Source organism: Nilaparvata lugens, chromosome 2 (assembly GCF_014356525.2).
Source record: "Nilaparvata lugens isolate BPH chromosome 2, ASM1435652v1, whole genome shotgun sequence".
NCBI lineage: Eukaryota > Metazoa > Arthropoda > Insecta > Hemiptera > Delphacidae > Nilaparvata > Nilaparvata lugens.
This window is the reverse complement of record NC_052505.1, coordinates 1,810,610-1,828,487: the sequence shown is the minus strand read 5'-3', so window position 1 is coordinate 1,828,487 and position 17,878 is coordinate 1,810,610. Positions and strand designations below refer to the sequence as shown.

At 34.7% G+C, this 17,878-nt stretch overlaps 1 protein-coding gene across 1 annotated transcript; it reads left to right on the top strand.

Moving 5' to 3' along the window:
* The first annotated feature begins 398 nt into the window (after positions 1 to 398).
* On the top strand, positions 399 to 17,606 carry LOC111054249. The gene is made up of 5 exons (XM_039420327.1): positions 399 to 525; positions 1,109 to 1,533; positions 9,797 to 10,482; positions 12,668 to 12,907; positions 17,188 to 17,606. Exons 2-5 carry the CDS (start codon positions 1,461 to 1,463, stop codon positions 17,563 to 17,565), a joined length of 1,377 nt encoding a protein of 458 aa, XP_039276261.1. The 5' UTR covers positions 399 to 525; positions 1,109 to 1,460; the 3' UTR covers positions 17,566 to 17,606.
* Positions 17,607 to 17,878: the final 272 nt, after the last annotated feature.

The following is a 17,878-nucleotide window of genomic DNA, read 5'->3' as shown; positions in this document are numbered from 1 at the left end:
CATTAAAATTCGACAATAATCAACAGTAATCGGCTTGAAATAACATTAAAAGTTGCGATATAAACGCCCTATACCATGGGATATCTACTTTCGCTATTGTTTCTCTATGTTATCATTCACAATATTTATATGTGGCATACTAACACACATTCGATAGCATGTGAATATTCTACTTATCTCGAAACGTTAAACACATCATCAACAAGCATATACATACACTCTCATATATTCTCTTTACAATTTATAAATACACTCCAATAATATTATTGTGGGATGATCAGAAATGTTATCTTACAAGACAAAGTTCATCTCTAATCTAGTTGAACAGCTCTCCATTTTTCGTTCTCCAATGTGGCAACAAAGATTTTGTAACAGAGCCATCGTTATCATCTCAGTTTGATTTAAGTGAGACCTATACTGAGGTCAACATTATAATGGCAGTGTAGAAAGATAGAAGAAAAACGTTGCCGATCCTCTGTCTTGTCAATGCCTTCTATAGACGGTAGCTGATACAGGTTTATTGATGTAATATCAACTGTTCATTCTCGTTTGAAATGATCAATTATATTCTTTTAAGCAAGAAATTATATTTTTCAATAATTTCATAATGATAACTGAGTTTTGTAAATGAATTATTGATTCTACAATGTTGAAAGACTATAGACGGTAGCTGATACAGGTTTATTGATGTAATATTAACTGTTCATCCTCGTTTAAAATGGTCAATTATATTTTATTAAGCGAGGAATTATATTTTTCAATAATTTCATAATAATAACTGAGTTTTGTAAATGAATTATTGATTCTACAATGTTGAAAGACAATCTGGCAAGAAAGCAAAGCGAGAAAGTGATAGCGCTATCTGCTTTGTTGAATGATAGATGCTTTGCTTTGTTGATGTAATATTAACTGTTCATCTACGTTTTAAATTAAAAAATTATACTTTATTAAGCAAGAAATTATATTCTTCAATATAATTTCATAATGAATTTTCATAAATAAGATGAAATATTTTGTTAATCAATTATTATTCTACATTGTTAAAAGACGATCCGGCAACAAAGCAAAGCGAGAAAGTGATAGCGCTATCTGCTTTGTTGAATGATAGACAAGGATGGCAGTACCATTGCTAATCAAACACTGCCATTATAACGTGGACTTCACTGGATACGTTGTGATTTGATTGTGGATGATTGAATAAATGCTCTCCAATGTTCTTAGTTGGGAGAGTTGGAACTCAGTTTTGTCTGAGTAGCTGTCACTGATCGAGTAGGATGGACACAAAGACAATATCTTTGGTCGCTTTCCTGAATAATTTCTCACCACAAAACCTCTGCTATAGTTTTGCAAAATTGCATTTGACTTCCGAAAAAAGTCTGCGATCTTCTGGGAACTTCCTTGTGACGTAGTAATAATATAGTCGTGGGTGTAGGATATATTTGTTCAGTACCACTGTAGCAATGTCAAGAAACGCAAGTGTTTTTCTGTTGTGGATATATTTCCTGGTGACAGTTTGTTGCGAGGAGAAAGAAGGTGAGCCATAATATAAATGAATTGCTAACCTCAGAAAGGAAACAAGTCCAACTTTTTCAAAAAAATGTTTTTTTCAATAAATCAACTATTTAATGTAAGATACATCGTTTCTTTTTTATCGAATTGATAATTGATTAACAAAATATTTCATCTTATTTATGAAAATTCATTATGTGTTTAATGTAGGTAGGAGACATATCCAACTGAAAGCATTGTAATGACGACGTTTTGAATATATCGTTTACTGCAGGTTTAGGTTCAGGTTTTATTAAGTTTTTTGTCTCTCCTGTAAAATTATGAAACTGGACATGTTGCCTTTCTGCGGTTAGCGATTCAAATACCTATATTTTGTTATAATTTCCTAAAAAATATATTCGTAGATAATTCATCAATTTTTATTTGAACTGTCGTATTCATTGAACACTTGGGGTTCACAGAGTTTAATCTAATCATGCCATGGTGAGGTCCACGTTATATAATAGCAGTGTTTCATTAGAAATGGTATTGTTATCCTTGTCTATCATTCAAACAACAAAGCGGATAGCGCTATCTCTTTCTCGCTTTGCTCTGTTGCCGGATCGTCTTTAAACAATGTAGAATTGAAATTGATAACAAAATATTCAACTAAGTTCTCTTATTCGAGAAAATAGATAAACAATCAAATACATTCCAAAAAGCAAATACAATTCAAAATTGTAGTAGATAAATTTTTTGGACTCAAAATTGTGTACGAATAATATTATCATTTAAGTACGTAAGTAGCATAACCTTTAGACTGTGTATTCTAAATAAGGTTTGAAACAGTTTTTGGGCAAAATGCCTGTTGTTTTTACCTGAATTGTATTTGCATATGATAAATAAATAAATAAATAAATAAATAACAATATGTTTCCTAATTTCTGATATTTGCCCTATAGGCTACCCTGTGTGGGGACACTTGAATATAGATATAAAATATTAATATACAAATTTAAATATTATATCATGAAGAACATAATAATTGAATATGATATTTCATCTTAATGATGTAAATTCATCATGAAATAATTGGAAAATATAATTTCTTGCCAAAATATAATTGATTATTTAAAACGAGAATGAACAGTTAATATTACATCAATAAACCTGTATCAGCTACCGTCTATAGAAGGCATTGACAAGGCAGAGGATCGGCAACGTTGTTCTCGTATTTTTCTCCACTGCCATTTGAATATTATATCATGAAGAACATAATAATTGAATATGATATTTCATCTTAATGATGTAAATTCATCATGAAATAATGGAAAAATATAATGTCTTGCCAAAATATAAAATATAATTGATTATTTCAAACGAGAATGAACAGTTAATATTACATCAATTATCACCTATATCAGCTACCGTCTATAGAAGGCATTGACAAGGCAGAGGATCGACAACGTTGTTCTCGTATTTTTCTCCACTGCCATTATAACGTGGACCTCACTATAGCATTCTAGGTACCTTGGTAGTATCACACGAACTCTGGTGGCTTACAGAATTTAATCTAATCATCCCAGATTCTATCAATGAGGGAACAAATTATATTCTTGTTGAAGTTTGGGATGACAATCACTTTACAACCATTTTTCTACTGTCTTCAATGTTATTTTATGTACTGCTCAATGACACTCAATATAGTCTGCGTATAATTTGCATTACCTTATCAATGTGCCTGTTCTTTCATTATCAATAACTCTATGATTTTGTGATCAGGCTACGTCATTGATGAATAAATAAATAAATATAGACTGCCATATTATTTATCTCTTTTCTGTATAGGGCTACTTGTAATATGAATATAAAGAAAAATAAAAATCTCAGTAGGTACCCTTTTTGAAATATTTTATCACTACCTATATAAAATATTTCAAAAAGGTACTGAGATTTCTATTTTTCTTTATATTCAAATATAGACTGTACTGTATTTTTATATTCAAAATCAGTTCTATTATATAAGTGCCATCAAATTATTTTGTTAATTAATGACAGTGGAATGTTAGCGGTCAGACAAACTTATGTTCTCCCAACCAAAAACCACACAACTACTCAAAGAATTTGGTAATATACAGTGTATATTTGGGCATTAGAGAATCATGAGCTATATATTTGTTGAGTATCTGCCATACGCTAAATAAATAATAAATTGATGCTTTAAATGATTATATCAATTGAAGTTTTGATATTATTAATTCATACATCACAGCAACAATAATAATTGATTAGTTTAACAATAATGTAAATATAAAAATAATGTTGAATTGGATTTTACAAATAATAAATAATTATTTGTGCCATGGAAGCCTTTCGTACCGCTGAGTAGAACAGGGCAAGCCATAGCCTTGCAATAAACTATAAAACTTTGAGATCTTTCAACAAGGGGAAGTGGGTTCCAATATTTGAATTGAAAAAAAAAACGTCTTTGGTTTGTCTGTTATCAATTGTATCTGTAAATATGTACATGCATATTTAAATACTATGAATGTTTCTGTTGATGAAATTCATATACTTTAAATTCCATTTAAAGAATTGGAACTCATAAATATTTCTCAATTTATCTTTCCAGTTAAAATAAAAATAAGCTGATAACATAATATTATTACAATATCAATATAATTACTATATATCGTGGGCATACAAGGAGAATCCACTTAGTTCATTAAAGTGATTTTTTTATGAAATCAATTTCTAATTTCTAACATCAATAATAATTTCCATATAGCGATTGTTCACAAAATAATTTTAACTGCAAGAAATTAAAATATATTAAGTATATTATACACTATATTATACTGCATATTATCAGAGAATACATTATATTATCACTGTAAGATGATACATAATAATATGATCACCATACAATGAAATGAAATTATAAATTAATCCAGTTTTGAAAGTGATGGAATGTCTGGATATGAACAATATCTAGTAGTATTTTCTACACATGCCATCAAACATGACACATTAAATTTGAATATGAATATACATGAGTGTTCCAATAATTTTCATTAAACATAAATGCATTTTCAGTTGAGTATTGCAAGGAAAACCTATATAATTTTAACTCGGTTGCTGATGAGTAGGCCGACTCATGGAAGTACTCATTCTAGACTTCTAGGAAATGTGAATGAATAATGGTAGACCCAATTATAAGAATTGCAAGAGAATTTTTTTCAAACCGATATATTTTAATACGTTATAATGGCAGTGGAAAAGGATAGGAGAACATCATTGCCAATCCTCTGTCTTGTCAATGCCTTCTATAGACGCGGTAGCTGATAAAGTTTTATTGATGTAATATTAACTATTGAATTTTATAAAACTTTAAAGATGTTGCCACATCAAAGAATGTGAGTGCTTTTTCACTTTAAAGTTTTATAAAATTTAATAGTAATAATAATAGTGGAAACAAGATGGATAACCAACAACAAATAATATTAACTGTTCATTCTCGTTTGAAATATTCAATTATATTCTATTAAGCAAGAAATTATATTTTTCAATAACCACACAATAAACTTTCATAGTTAAGATGAAATATTTTGTTAATTAATTATTAATCGTACATTGTTAAAAGACGATCTGGCAACAGAGAAAAGCGAGAAAGAGATAGCGCTATCCGCTTTGTTGAATTATAGACAAGGTTAGCAATAAAATCGGTAATCAAACACTGCCATTATAACGTGGACCTCACTATAATATCTTTGATAATAATATTATATCCGCATCTTTCTACACTTGAGATGATATAATCATAGAGAAACGATATCATAGATATCCCATGATGTAGGGCGTTTATGTCGCAAGTTTTACTGTTATCCCAAGCCGATAGTTCACATAGTTCTTTCCTATGCAGCTGTGTGACGCTGGTAGTCTCTCAAATTGTGCCGTTCATACACTATCACCTCAACAAAACAGTAAAAATTTACAATAATCAACAGTAATCGGCTTGAGATAACAGTAAAAGTTGCAACATAAATTCCCTATGCCATGGGATATCTACTCACGCTATTGTTTCTCTATGATATAATGCTGAGAAAGAAAGCACTTGTTGGGATACGATTTTTTAAGGCGTAGCATAAAGCAACAAACATGCCAGCAACAAGTGGGTATAGTAGGACATCACATGAAAAATTCATAAAATTTAATAGTAATAATAGTAGTGGAAACAAGATGGATAACCAACAACAAATAATATATTACTGTTCATTCTCGTTTGAAATAATCAATTATATTTTATTAAGCAAGAAATTATATTTTTCAACTGAAATTTCATAATGAATTTTTATGAATAAAATGAAATATTTGTTAATCAATTATTAATCGTACATTGTTAAAAGACGATCTCGCAACAGAGAAAAGCGAGAAAGAGATAGCGCTATCCGCTTTGTTGAATTATAGACAAGGATAGCAATACCATTGCTAATCAAACACTGCCATTATAACGTGGACCTCACTATAATATCTTTGATAATTATATCCGCATCTTTCTACACTTGGGATGAAATAATGCTGAGAAAGAAAGCACTTGTTGGGATACGATTTTTTAGGGCGTAGCATAAAGCAACAAAATCTCAGCAACAAGTGGGTATAGTCGGCCATCACATGAAAAATTCAACAAATCTGTTATTCAGAAGACAAGAGCCTGTGACTTGTTTTGAGAGGCGGTCGTGAAGGCCTACATCATGAATATGATGAGTGACATTCACTCCTTCCTGTATTTCAGTTCATCCTGATCAGCTGTTTGGTCTAGGTTGTCGTTCTTTGTGTTTATTATTAGAAACGATAACGTTTACTAAACAGCTGATCTGTATGAACTGAAATACAGGATAACATGAATGTCACTCATCACATTATAAATTTTATCTATCCATTATCTATTCAATCTATTCATTGGACTGTAGTATAAATTTGAGAAGGGACAGTTTTGGGCATAAGCCTATTCTGCCTTCTCACATAAGAGAAATAATTGTACATGACTGAATCTATATATATAAAAGCGAAATGGCACTCACTGACTGACTGACTGACTGACTGACTGACTGACTGACTCACTCACTCACTCGAATAACTAAAAATCTACCGGACCAAAAAACGTTCAAATTTGGTAGGTATGTTCAGTTGGCCCTTTAGAGGCGCACTAAGAAATCTTTTGGCAATATTTTAACTCTAAGGGTTGTTTTAAGGGTTTAAAGTTCGTCTTTTAGCATGTATATTCTTCTTCTTCCAATCTCTCAATTATAATTGAAATTTCCCATATCATATGTTACTATAGAACTATAATCTAGATAGAGTAGATCTTCGAAACAGCTGTTAACTGGCAACTAAATTAATAATTTTGTCAGGTTGGCATTAAGTTGAGTTGACTTTGTTAGGTTGGCACCAAGTTGAAGATTTAAATGCATTTATCGCGGAAAAATTGATTGGGCACTGCTACTTCAATCCTGGGAATATTATATTACTAGCCGTCAGGCTCGCTTCGCTCGCCATATCCGTTTAGCCAGACGTTTAGTCTGGACCTCCGACTGGATTGTTCTAACATATGATAAAAATGCTCAAATGAAAAATGCAGGCGAGCGAAGCGAGCCTGCTGATCTCATTTTTGGACGATCCAGTCGGGGGTCCAGGGGGCGGAGCCCCCTGACTTGACGGATATGGCGAGCGAAGCGAGCCTGACGGCTTGTAAATAAATAAATAAAAATAAAATGTAGTGCAAAATTACTCATCATTAAAACGGATATTAGAAGAGCAAAAACTGGGTAACCCTTTAATATTCGCTCGACGGATATGGCGAGCGAAGCGAGCCTGACGGCTTGTAAATAAATAAAAATAAAATGTAGTGCAAAATTACTTATCATTAAAACTGATATTAGAAGAGCAAAAACTGGGTAACCCTTTAATATTCCTTCCCCAAATTTAGAATATGAGTTCGAAATAAGTTTGAGTCATTTTTCACCTTCCACTCCACATCACAATAGGATTATGTCAGAAAATAGAATTAATATTATGTCAAAAATAGAATATCTGTCCAAAAATATTTGAACTGAAATTCAGAATTTTAACTATTGAATATTAACAATAAAAGTTGAATATCACAACAAAAAATCCATAATTATTGGATATTAAAAATATTGCAATAACTGAGAATTTAGATCCATAGAGAAACAAACACACTCAAATCGAGCACAGTTGATGATTATCAGGAATTCAATCAATAGTTTATTTATTTCCCCTTCATACAATGCAAACATATATGTCTATAATATAAATACAATTGACAATTAACAAAATAAAAATTGTATCAACATAGGCTATTGCCATTTAGCTTCTATCTTTTTCAACCGTCAAAATTTAAAAATCTTTGTTTTCGTTGTTTTTCAGTGAAAATGGACTAAATTTTAGTAAAGTGAAATCATAACCCTATTTTGGACTTTTAAAATGTTATCTAAATTTGGGAGAGAAATAGTACAAGGAGTATTCTTAGTTTTTCTCTCCCAATCAGTGCTGCTTTGTAAAAAATATAAATTGAATTGAATAAATAATTGATCTATAAATATATCTTCCTTCTTCAGTCTTCAGCAGAATATTGAATACACTATATTCTTCTTGTTTAGTTGAGAAGTTGATATTGTACTATTTATTCATATTGAATGAAAAAGACTTCAAATGAGAAAAAAATTAAAAGTTGACAATCTCTTAATCTTTTTCATTCAACACTATATTCTATCCACAATAAGAGAATGATTTATATTCCCTACAAAAGTTGTCTTGAGCATCACAAAGACGTCTCAACAATTAATTCTCAGCCAATTTATTTTTCGATGTATTATTTTCTGAGAAACTATTACCAGTTCTTGACATTTAATACAATTTTCTCATAATTCCTCTCTCTTAGCGATAGCATAATAATTTAATTAATTACTGTCTATTATTACTGTTTAGGCCGGAGAGTGTGAGAACGGCACAGTATGAGAGAACGGCACAGTATGAGAGAACACCAAATAGTTTCACGAAAAAGAACTATAATATTCTATACAAAATTAGATCCAACTACAACTTGGAGGGATATGCGGAGCAGAGAAAAGTAGAGGGATGCAGTGGCGGCGATGTTGCCGTGCTGAAGCGGCCAGCGTTCTCTAGTCTCTTCACCTGTCATGATACACATACGTAGTTTCCTCTCAGAAAGCACTGAGTCGACTGAGTCTAATTGACAAATTGGCAACTGCGCTTCTTTCTATTAATCTATTCATCACTGTAATCGGCTGATCTCACTTCATTTTTCTGCCCTTCATATTCCTCCCTTCGAAACTAATTTTGTATGTTCTATAGGACTATATCGGCTTGAGTTAACAGTTAAAGATATTAATATTAATATAATATTAAGTTAACAGTGAATTTTGGAACATAAACACCCTTTGAGGCTGTGCAAAGGCTAAAAATAAACTTTTTACTCATGATATTTTTCGAAGTTTTTTGATTTGTATATCATCAAGCTATCAAAATGAAAAAGTTTTCTCGGGAAAACTTTTTTTTCTGATCATCACTTTTTGAGATATGATCGCCCAAAGTTTACATTTTTGGGACAGAGCATTTCAAGTTCGGTAAGAGATAAATCCATGAGATTTAGAGGATAGATTCTTCATGGTATTGTTGATCTAGTAAAACAAAAATTATCTGAAAATATAAATTTTCGAGAAAGTTATTAAATTTAATAAAAATGACCAAAAATAACTTAGTTGAGTATTTTTGGTCATTTTTAGTTGAGTATTTTTAGTAATTTTTGGTAAATTGAATAATTTTCGAAAAAATCTATATTTTGGAAAAATTTTTGTTTCACTTGATGAATCCATGAAGAATCTATCCTCTAAATCTCATGGATTTATCTTATACCGAACTTGAAATGTTCTGTCCCAAAAATTTAAACTTCAGTCGCTCATATCTCAAAAAGTAATGATCGGAAAAAAATGTTTTCCTGAGAAACCTCCTCCATTTTGATAGCTTCATGATATACAAATCGAGAAACTTTAAAAAATATCACCAGTAGAAAGTTTATTTGTAGCCTTTGCACAGCCTTAAAATCATGGGATATCTTCTCTCTATATTATGGTATCACCATAAATGATACAGTACCACCACACATGATACAGTATTAACACAATATGATTCAGGATCATTTCAACTTGATACACAACTATCTTCTCATGGCAATACTAAGTTGAGTTTTTGGACGTTTTTCTTGCAGATGCAACAGCAGTGGCCAACCGCATGGCAGATCAGGTACGAGCGGTTCTCGAGCATTACAAGGACAACCCCGACCCAGTCGGTCTGCCCGATACCGTCTACAAAATACCCGACCCCATGCCAATCCCCACAATCAGACAAACCTCAGGATATGCCACCCTCACCATGTTCAACTGCTCCGTCTACGGTCTGTCAAGGTTCCGCATCGAGAGCGTCTACACGAACCTGGCCGAGCTACAGATGGTGGCCGAGCTGAGGATAGAGAACCTGGAAGTGAGAGGGAACTACACTCTCACCTCTTGGTTATCCCGATCAGCTGACAGTTGCATGGTTAAACTGAGTGACGTCTACGTGGTTGGTTTGGCTGAGATGAGTATTGCTCGTGAAGGTCACCTGCAGGCATCCAGGATTGACATGGATATATCTGTCGATGAGATCAACCTCGACTTTCAGAACCTTGGGTTCCTGGCTTCACTGTTCCAGGGCATGATGAACTCTGTCGGTGTGTTTGTGTTTGACTCGATCAAGCCGTTCATCTTGAATGCGGTCAACGCGGATTTGAGGAATGGGATTGATAAGGCAGCGCGCGAAATAAAGATGACATTCCCCAACTCTATCCCGCCTCTGGATTTGGCCATTGCTGAGGGCAGGAAACGGGTGATGAGCCTTGGATATGACCCATACATGGTGAGTTTACTCAGATTACTTGAATTCTTTCAATTATTATTCTTCTCTCTCAGGCTTCTTACAATATCAATGTGGAGCTTACTAGAAATTTTGAATAAATGAATAATGAATAATCTTATTCGCAAGAAAAAAACAAAATACAAAAAAATACTTTCCCATTTATTGTTCTAATACATGGTGGTTCTTCTCTACTTTCTTAGATCTAACATTGTCTCTCTTCAGGTTCCTCACAATATCAATGTGTTTGTATTTGAAACTAGCTGGTCCGGAAAACTTCGTACCGCCAAACAGTTAATGCATCTCATGACAAACTTTAGCTGGATGCACACCTGAGGAGGCGCGATGCGGCATTTTGCATCCAGGTGCTTCTTGTTTATTGGTTTGAATGCAAGAACTCACACACGCTGAATCAGGCATGGCATGGAACGGTTTGATAAGGCGATCTCCATAACATCAACACTTTTTATCATCAAGCCGCGCCTCCTCAGGTGTGATTTATTTATTTATTTATATGTGGACAGAATCACAAATCATATAAATATGATTAGGAAGGAACAACAGGCTTAGCCCAAATCTATTCCATTCCCAAATTTTGATAAATTAATAAATGTCCAAAAAAAAAAAATCTTTCCACTGTAAAACGTTCAAGTTTAATTTTCGTCCAAAATATATATAAGCTAAACATTTTGAATTTAGAGAAATTGAAACACCAAACTATATTTGAATATAACACTCAATTATCACTTCATATTGAATTAATCAAGTTATTTTATAAGATTTTAAACCCAAAAATACACACAACTTCTCTCAGATTAGCCTAGCTCAATTTGATGCACTATATTATTTTTATGAAAATTATCCAACAATCAGTATTTAAATTTATATTTTAATATGGACTTCCTATGTGCTTAGTTGTTTGTATTTTTAAATATAGTTTAATGCAGCTTGCTGGAAAATTGAATGGTAGCCTATATCTACTTGCCGCTGATTTTCCCGTGCATATTCCGAATTTACAGCATTTCGAGTTCCACGACCCAAGTTTGGACGTCGTTCTTACCGCGGCATTATTATTAATAAAATTTTGTGAATCTGTGGAAAGAGAATAGAAAAGCAGATCTACCGACGGCTGTTGGATGACGCAATGATTATAACAGCTGATTTTTATATCTGTGTGTGGCCAGTTCACAAATCTTCTCCCATATGGATTACATCTTTGAAGGAAAGTAGGAAAAGAGTCCTGGAAGTTGGATCATAAATTTGATAGGCTATAAAATAACCTGCTCCTGAACATAACAAACACAACTAAGAAAAATCATCAAATTCGGTGCACACATAGAAAAGTTATTGAATTTCAAAATTTGAGACTCGTTTTTTATTTATATAGATATATATCAATATATATTCTCAATAAACAAAATATTTACCCAAAAATTATAGAACAGTTCAAACAAAATAGAATGGAGTTTACTATAATACTTCTGAAGTATGAATCTTTCATGGAATTGAATATTTTCAATAATATGTATGGTACAGTTACCTCTATAATACTGTCTTGCAAACGTTTCTATGACATATTTTGAAGATGTTTCAATTTTCTCAACTAGTTATGATTTCAAATAAGAGAGTGTTTCAATCTAACAGTTTGCAACTAGAATTTCTCAATTTATCCTATTTATGATAATGTTTTGAGCATCGATTCAACTTCTTTTGCGAGAAGAGTGAATTTGGTTCACTTTTCTATGTCTCTTTTGTGTGCCAGAGAGGACGTGGAGTCCTAACTCCGCTCTTAACAAAGGCATATAATCAAGCAATCAACCTCCGTCTCATTGATATGAATAACACAGCATTAAAAGGCTTGAGATAGTCCTATCATGTTTTTTTCATTGTTATTCCCATCGATTTCACAGGTTGAGATATATTCAGATATCATTTTGCAAGAGGAAATTGTTGTATGGAAAATTACTGAAATTGATTATTTTCATCTGGATAACCAGTCCAGCTGAATTAAGGGGATGGAGGTGTTGAAGGCTATGTCCTTTTTCATTTCATAACACTGTCCATTGAAAGTGAATCTTCATGACTTATCATATTTTTGATGATGTTGATAACTCGGAAGCCTTCTGCATTTGAAACATTTTTCAAGCTACGTATCCTCCTTTCAATATAGACAAATATTGTTTTGTAGTTTCCAGATTACTCGCAAAGCGCAGGCATGTTCGGCATGTACATGACAAACATGTGGGTGACAGGCCTTGGGTCGTTCTACCGTGTGGGCAACATGACAGTGTCCATGCAGAACCACGTGGTACAAATAGGTGTCAGTGTGGGCACAGATGAGCTCATGGGCAACTGTCATTGGCAGATATCGGCAGCTGGGCTCTACTCACATGCAGGGGCCACTTCATTCACTGTCGAATATGTACAGGTTAGTATCAAAACTGTCCCTCAACTTATTCTTTTTACTTTCCTTGCCCTATTACCATAGGTAAGGAAAGTATTGCTTTCCAAAAAAAATTAAGGTACCCTAATTTCAAGTTTTTTATACGTTTCAAGGTCCCCTGAGTCCAAAAACATGATTTTTTGGGTGTTGGTCTGTGTGTGTGTATGTGTGTATGTCTGTGAACACGATAACTCCATTCCTAATCAACCGATTAATTTGAAATTTTAAACTTAAGGTCCTTATACAATGAGGATCCGACAATAAGAAATTCAATAAAATTCAATTTAAGATAGCGGAAAAATGGCGGATAGTTACTAAAAAACCAGGTTTTTCACGGAAACGACTCTAACGATTTTCTTCAAATTCATACCATGGATAGCTATTTGTAAGCCCTATCAACTGACATGAGTCTTATTCCTGGGAAAATTGCAGGAGCTTCCTAATATTCTTGAGAAAAATTGCGGATATTCACTAAAAAACCATGTTTTTCACGGTTTTCTCGGAAACAGCTCTAACGATTTTCTTCAAATTCATACCATGGATAGCTATTTGTAAGCCCTATCAACTGACATGAGTCTCATTTCTGGGAAAATTGCAGGAGCTCCGTAATATTCTTGAGAAAAGGGGCGGATAATTAATAAAAAACCATGTTTTTCACGGTTTTCTCGAAAACGGCTCTAACGATTTTCTTTAAATTCATACCATGGATAGCTATTTGTAAGCCCTATCAACTGACATGAGTCTCATTTCTGGGAAAATTGCAGGAGCTCAGTAATATTCTTGAGAAAAGGGGCGGATAATTACTGAAAAACCATGTTTTTCACGGTTTTCTCGAAAACGGCTTCAACGATTTTCTTCAAATTTATACCACGGATAGCTATTCATAAGCCCTATCAACTGACATGAGGCTCCTTTCTGGGAAACTAATGAGGGGTCCACCCCATCCTTGAGAATTAGACTTTGTAACCTCCTTCTCGTGCATGAGCTAGGTGGGTAGAGCAGTTCATAAAAAGAACACATAGACAAGATATTTCATCTGTAGAAAAGCTGTTTTGACGACTTTTAAAAAAATAATCGAATTTCACAAATCACACAAAGGAAAAAGTACTCTGAAAACAATTATAATAATATAATATACACATATACAGAAGTCTGATCGTATAGTTTCAAATATGTTGCCGCCAATCGTCATTATTTTATTCCCCTGAATTATTCTCCCCTTTTAGAATGGGACTTACAGTTCAATGAGCAAGGAAAGTTGTGTGAGTGTACCACACCAGATTTTTTCCTCTTAGAAGGTGAATTGAATTCGATCATTGTTTGAGCTGTGGTCGAGTGTCATTGTTTATAGTCCGTGCGAATTTATTTCCGACTTGGGATGGACATACGCAGCAAAGAAAGCATACAGCGGGAGGGATACAGAGGCGCGATGTTGCCGTTTTGAAGCGGCCAGCGATCTCCAACTTCTAGTTGTTCATGTGCTCATGCAAGAACGCGCCAACTAGTCTCCCCGACAACTAGTCTCCCCGACAGTAAAGCTCCACATTCGAGGGGATTTACTGACGGCGTCAACTGAGCTCCTGAGAGAGGAGCTTTACTGATGGGGAGACTAGTTGTCAGCGTCCGAGGAGCTTAGTTGTCGTCTACGGTCCCGACAACTAGTCCCCTCTGGACTAGTAGGGGATTTACTGTCGGGGAGACTAGTTGATGCTAGCGTGCAAGGAGCTTGGTTGTTGTCACCGAACCCGACAAGCTCTTTGCTTGCTCTGAGTGCCAGGGTTTTCGCGAGTAAACTGACATATATATATTTCATGCACTTACTCTATGGATTTCCTCAAAACACGCCTGGTTTTCCCAGTCATTCATAGCTTTTTTAAGAGTTATATCATATTTTCCAAGAACCAATAATTGTTCAAACTTCATATATGAAAAAGGTGCAATTTATTTTTATATGGCTTGTATCAAATCATGAAGAATGGGAATTGAGTTAAATAGATGTTGAGAATATATATATGAAATTAAAACTCATATATGAGTTGAAAATATGATATATAAAAATATTATAAAATTAGGTGAGGTAAGTGATGATATATGTTATATTCCATGCATACATGCAGAAATCACTTGCGAGATGTACAAACTCATTCTGAAACTGCTTGCCAATTCAATAAGGAACATTTCTAAGTCAGTTGAATTCGGAAAGAGAAATAGTTTATTTTTCTAATTTTATGTTTGCAGTGATAGAAGTGACAACTTCAACAAGCTTTTCTTCTAATAATCAAATTCATAGAATGTGTAGGCCTACAACAGTATCTGTGATTGTACTACTCCCCCGCCCGCTCCAAGATGGTTCCAATGTTTAATAGGGTATTAGCTGTCGGGGAGCTTAGTTGTCAGGGAGACTAGTTGTCGGGGAGACTAGTTGTTGGGTACGATCACGACAACCAGACCCCTCATAGGCGTATCCAGCACGGGATTTACTGTCGGGGAGACTAGTTGTCGGGTACGATCACAACAACCAGACCCCTCATAGGCCTATCCAGCAGGGGATTTACTGTCGGGGAGACTAGTTGTCAGGTACAATCACAACAACCAGACCCCTCATAGGCGTATCCAGCACGGGATTTACTGTCGGGGAGACTAGTTGTCGGGTACGATCACAACAACCAGACCCCTAATAGGCCTATCCAGCAGGGGATTTACTGTCGGGGAGACTAGTTGTCGGGTACGATCACAACAACCAGACCCCTCATAGGCCTATCCAGCAGGGGATTTACTGTCGGGGAGACTAGTTGTCGGGTACGATCACAACAACCAGACCCCTCATAGGCCTATCCAGCAGGGGATTTACTGTCGGGGAGACAAGTTGTCGGGTACGATCACAACAACCAGACCCCTCATAGGCCTATCCAGCAGGGGATCTACTGTCGGGGAGACTAGTTGTCGTGAGCATGTAAGGAGTTTAGTTGTCGCCGACAACTAGGCACCTTCGTTCTAGTAGGGGATTTACTGTCGGGGAGACTAGTTGTCGTGAGCATGTAAGGTTTAGTTGGTCGCCGACAACTAGGCACCTTCGTTCTTAGTAGGGATTTACTGTCGGGGAGACTAGTTGACGGCAATGGTATATTTTGCCAGGGGAATTACTGACGCCTGTGATCAAAATAGCGAGGAGACTAGTTGTCGGGGAGACAGGTTGACGGCGACCCGCTCATGCTACACATGCGAAGTTTCCTGTCTGAAAGCGGTTGGACGACTGACAAATTGGCAACTGCGCTTCCACCTATAACTCGATTAATCTCACTTTGAAGTTACTTCTCCACACACAGATCCGCCTATGTGGGGAAAATATTCGCAAATTTGTTTTTAGAATTATGTTGTCTATGTAAATGTATCTTGTGTCTTGTATTGTAAATTGAACTGAATGTAGGTTAAAAAAAAATCTTCTTCTTCTTCTTCTTCTTCTCCTTCTTCTTCTTCTTGCCTTCAAGGAAAAATGCATTGAAAAAGGCAATAAGAAATTGATGGAGGAGAGGAACTTTTTGTATGATTATTTATTTCATAGGTGATTTAGGCTCATCTCACACTCACGTGACTCAGGTCGAAAAGAGACTCGACTCTAGTCGAGAACCTGTGTTTCCAAATGGTGACACTCAGACCAGTCGATTCTAGTCTCCGCGACGTCACCATTTGAAAACACTGCCTCGACTAGAGTCGAGTCTCTTCTCGACCTGAGTCGCGTAAGTGTGAGTTGAGCCTTACTAATTGTTTATATTTTCATTAGGGAACGTTTATTTGAAATGTATTTTATAACCTGACGATGGTATGAACACTGAAACAAGTTGTTATAATTTGTATTCTTAACCTATTATTTCATTAATTTGAAGGGTACTATAATTCTTTTTGTGTAGTTGAGAAGTTGATATTGTGGTAATTATCATATTGAATGAAAAAGACTAAGAAATGTCAAAAACCACTGATTATTGATAATTAGAAAGACCGGTTTCGTTATTACCCCATTGTCAATCTCTGATAAACTGATTGTTCCTATGTTTATCAGAGATTGACAATGGTGTAATAACCGAAACCGGTCTTTCTAATTATCAATAAATCAGTGGTTTTTTGACAATTTCTTAGTCTTTTTCATTCAATACTATAATTCTATTTTATAAATAATTATCGAATTCAATTGTGTATATTATTGAATTATCGAGCGTGTGCGTGAGTTGAGCCTTAGTGATTTTTGTTCTTCATGTTTTTTTTTTCAGGTTGAAGCCAAGCTGAACCAAGCCCTGGACATCAGAAAGCATCCAGTCCTGGAAAGCCTTGACATGACAGTTGGCAACATCCAGCTCAGACACGAAGGCACCGGTTCCCTCGACTATGCACTGGAACTCCTGGTCAACCTCCTACCCAACATTCTGCGTTACCAGATCGTTGACGCTCTCGAGGACCCTCTCAGACGGCGGTTCCAGGAGATTCTCAACAGTGTGGATGTGGAGAAGATCATCAACGAAGAAATACCCAAATTTGAGAAGATGATCTCACAAACTAACGCTTCAAGTCAAGTGAATATCACAGAGAACCTGGAGAAAGTGAATGAGGAAATCGAGGATGAAGAACTCGATCTGGATGCAGATCTGTAGTCCTGAGATTTTTTCAAATAAAATCATCCTTATTCACTCAATTCTACAATTTTACACAAAGCATAAACTTTCTATAGTGAGGTCCACGTTATAATGGCAGTGTTTGATTAGCTATTCTATTGCTATCCTTGTCTATCATCCAACATAGCGATATCTCTTTCTCGATTTGCTCTTCTGCCAGAACGTCTTTTAACAATCTAGAATTAATTATTAATTAATTATTGTAACAGCTGTGCCTAGTTGAAAGTTGTGTGTATATTTTTGGCTTCAAAATTTTCTGAAATAACTTAATTTATTCAAAGTTCGGTGATAT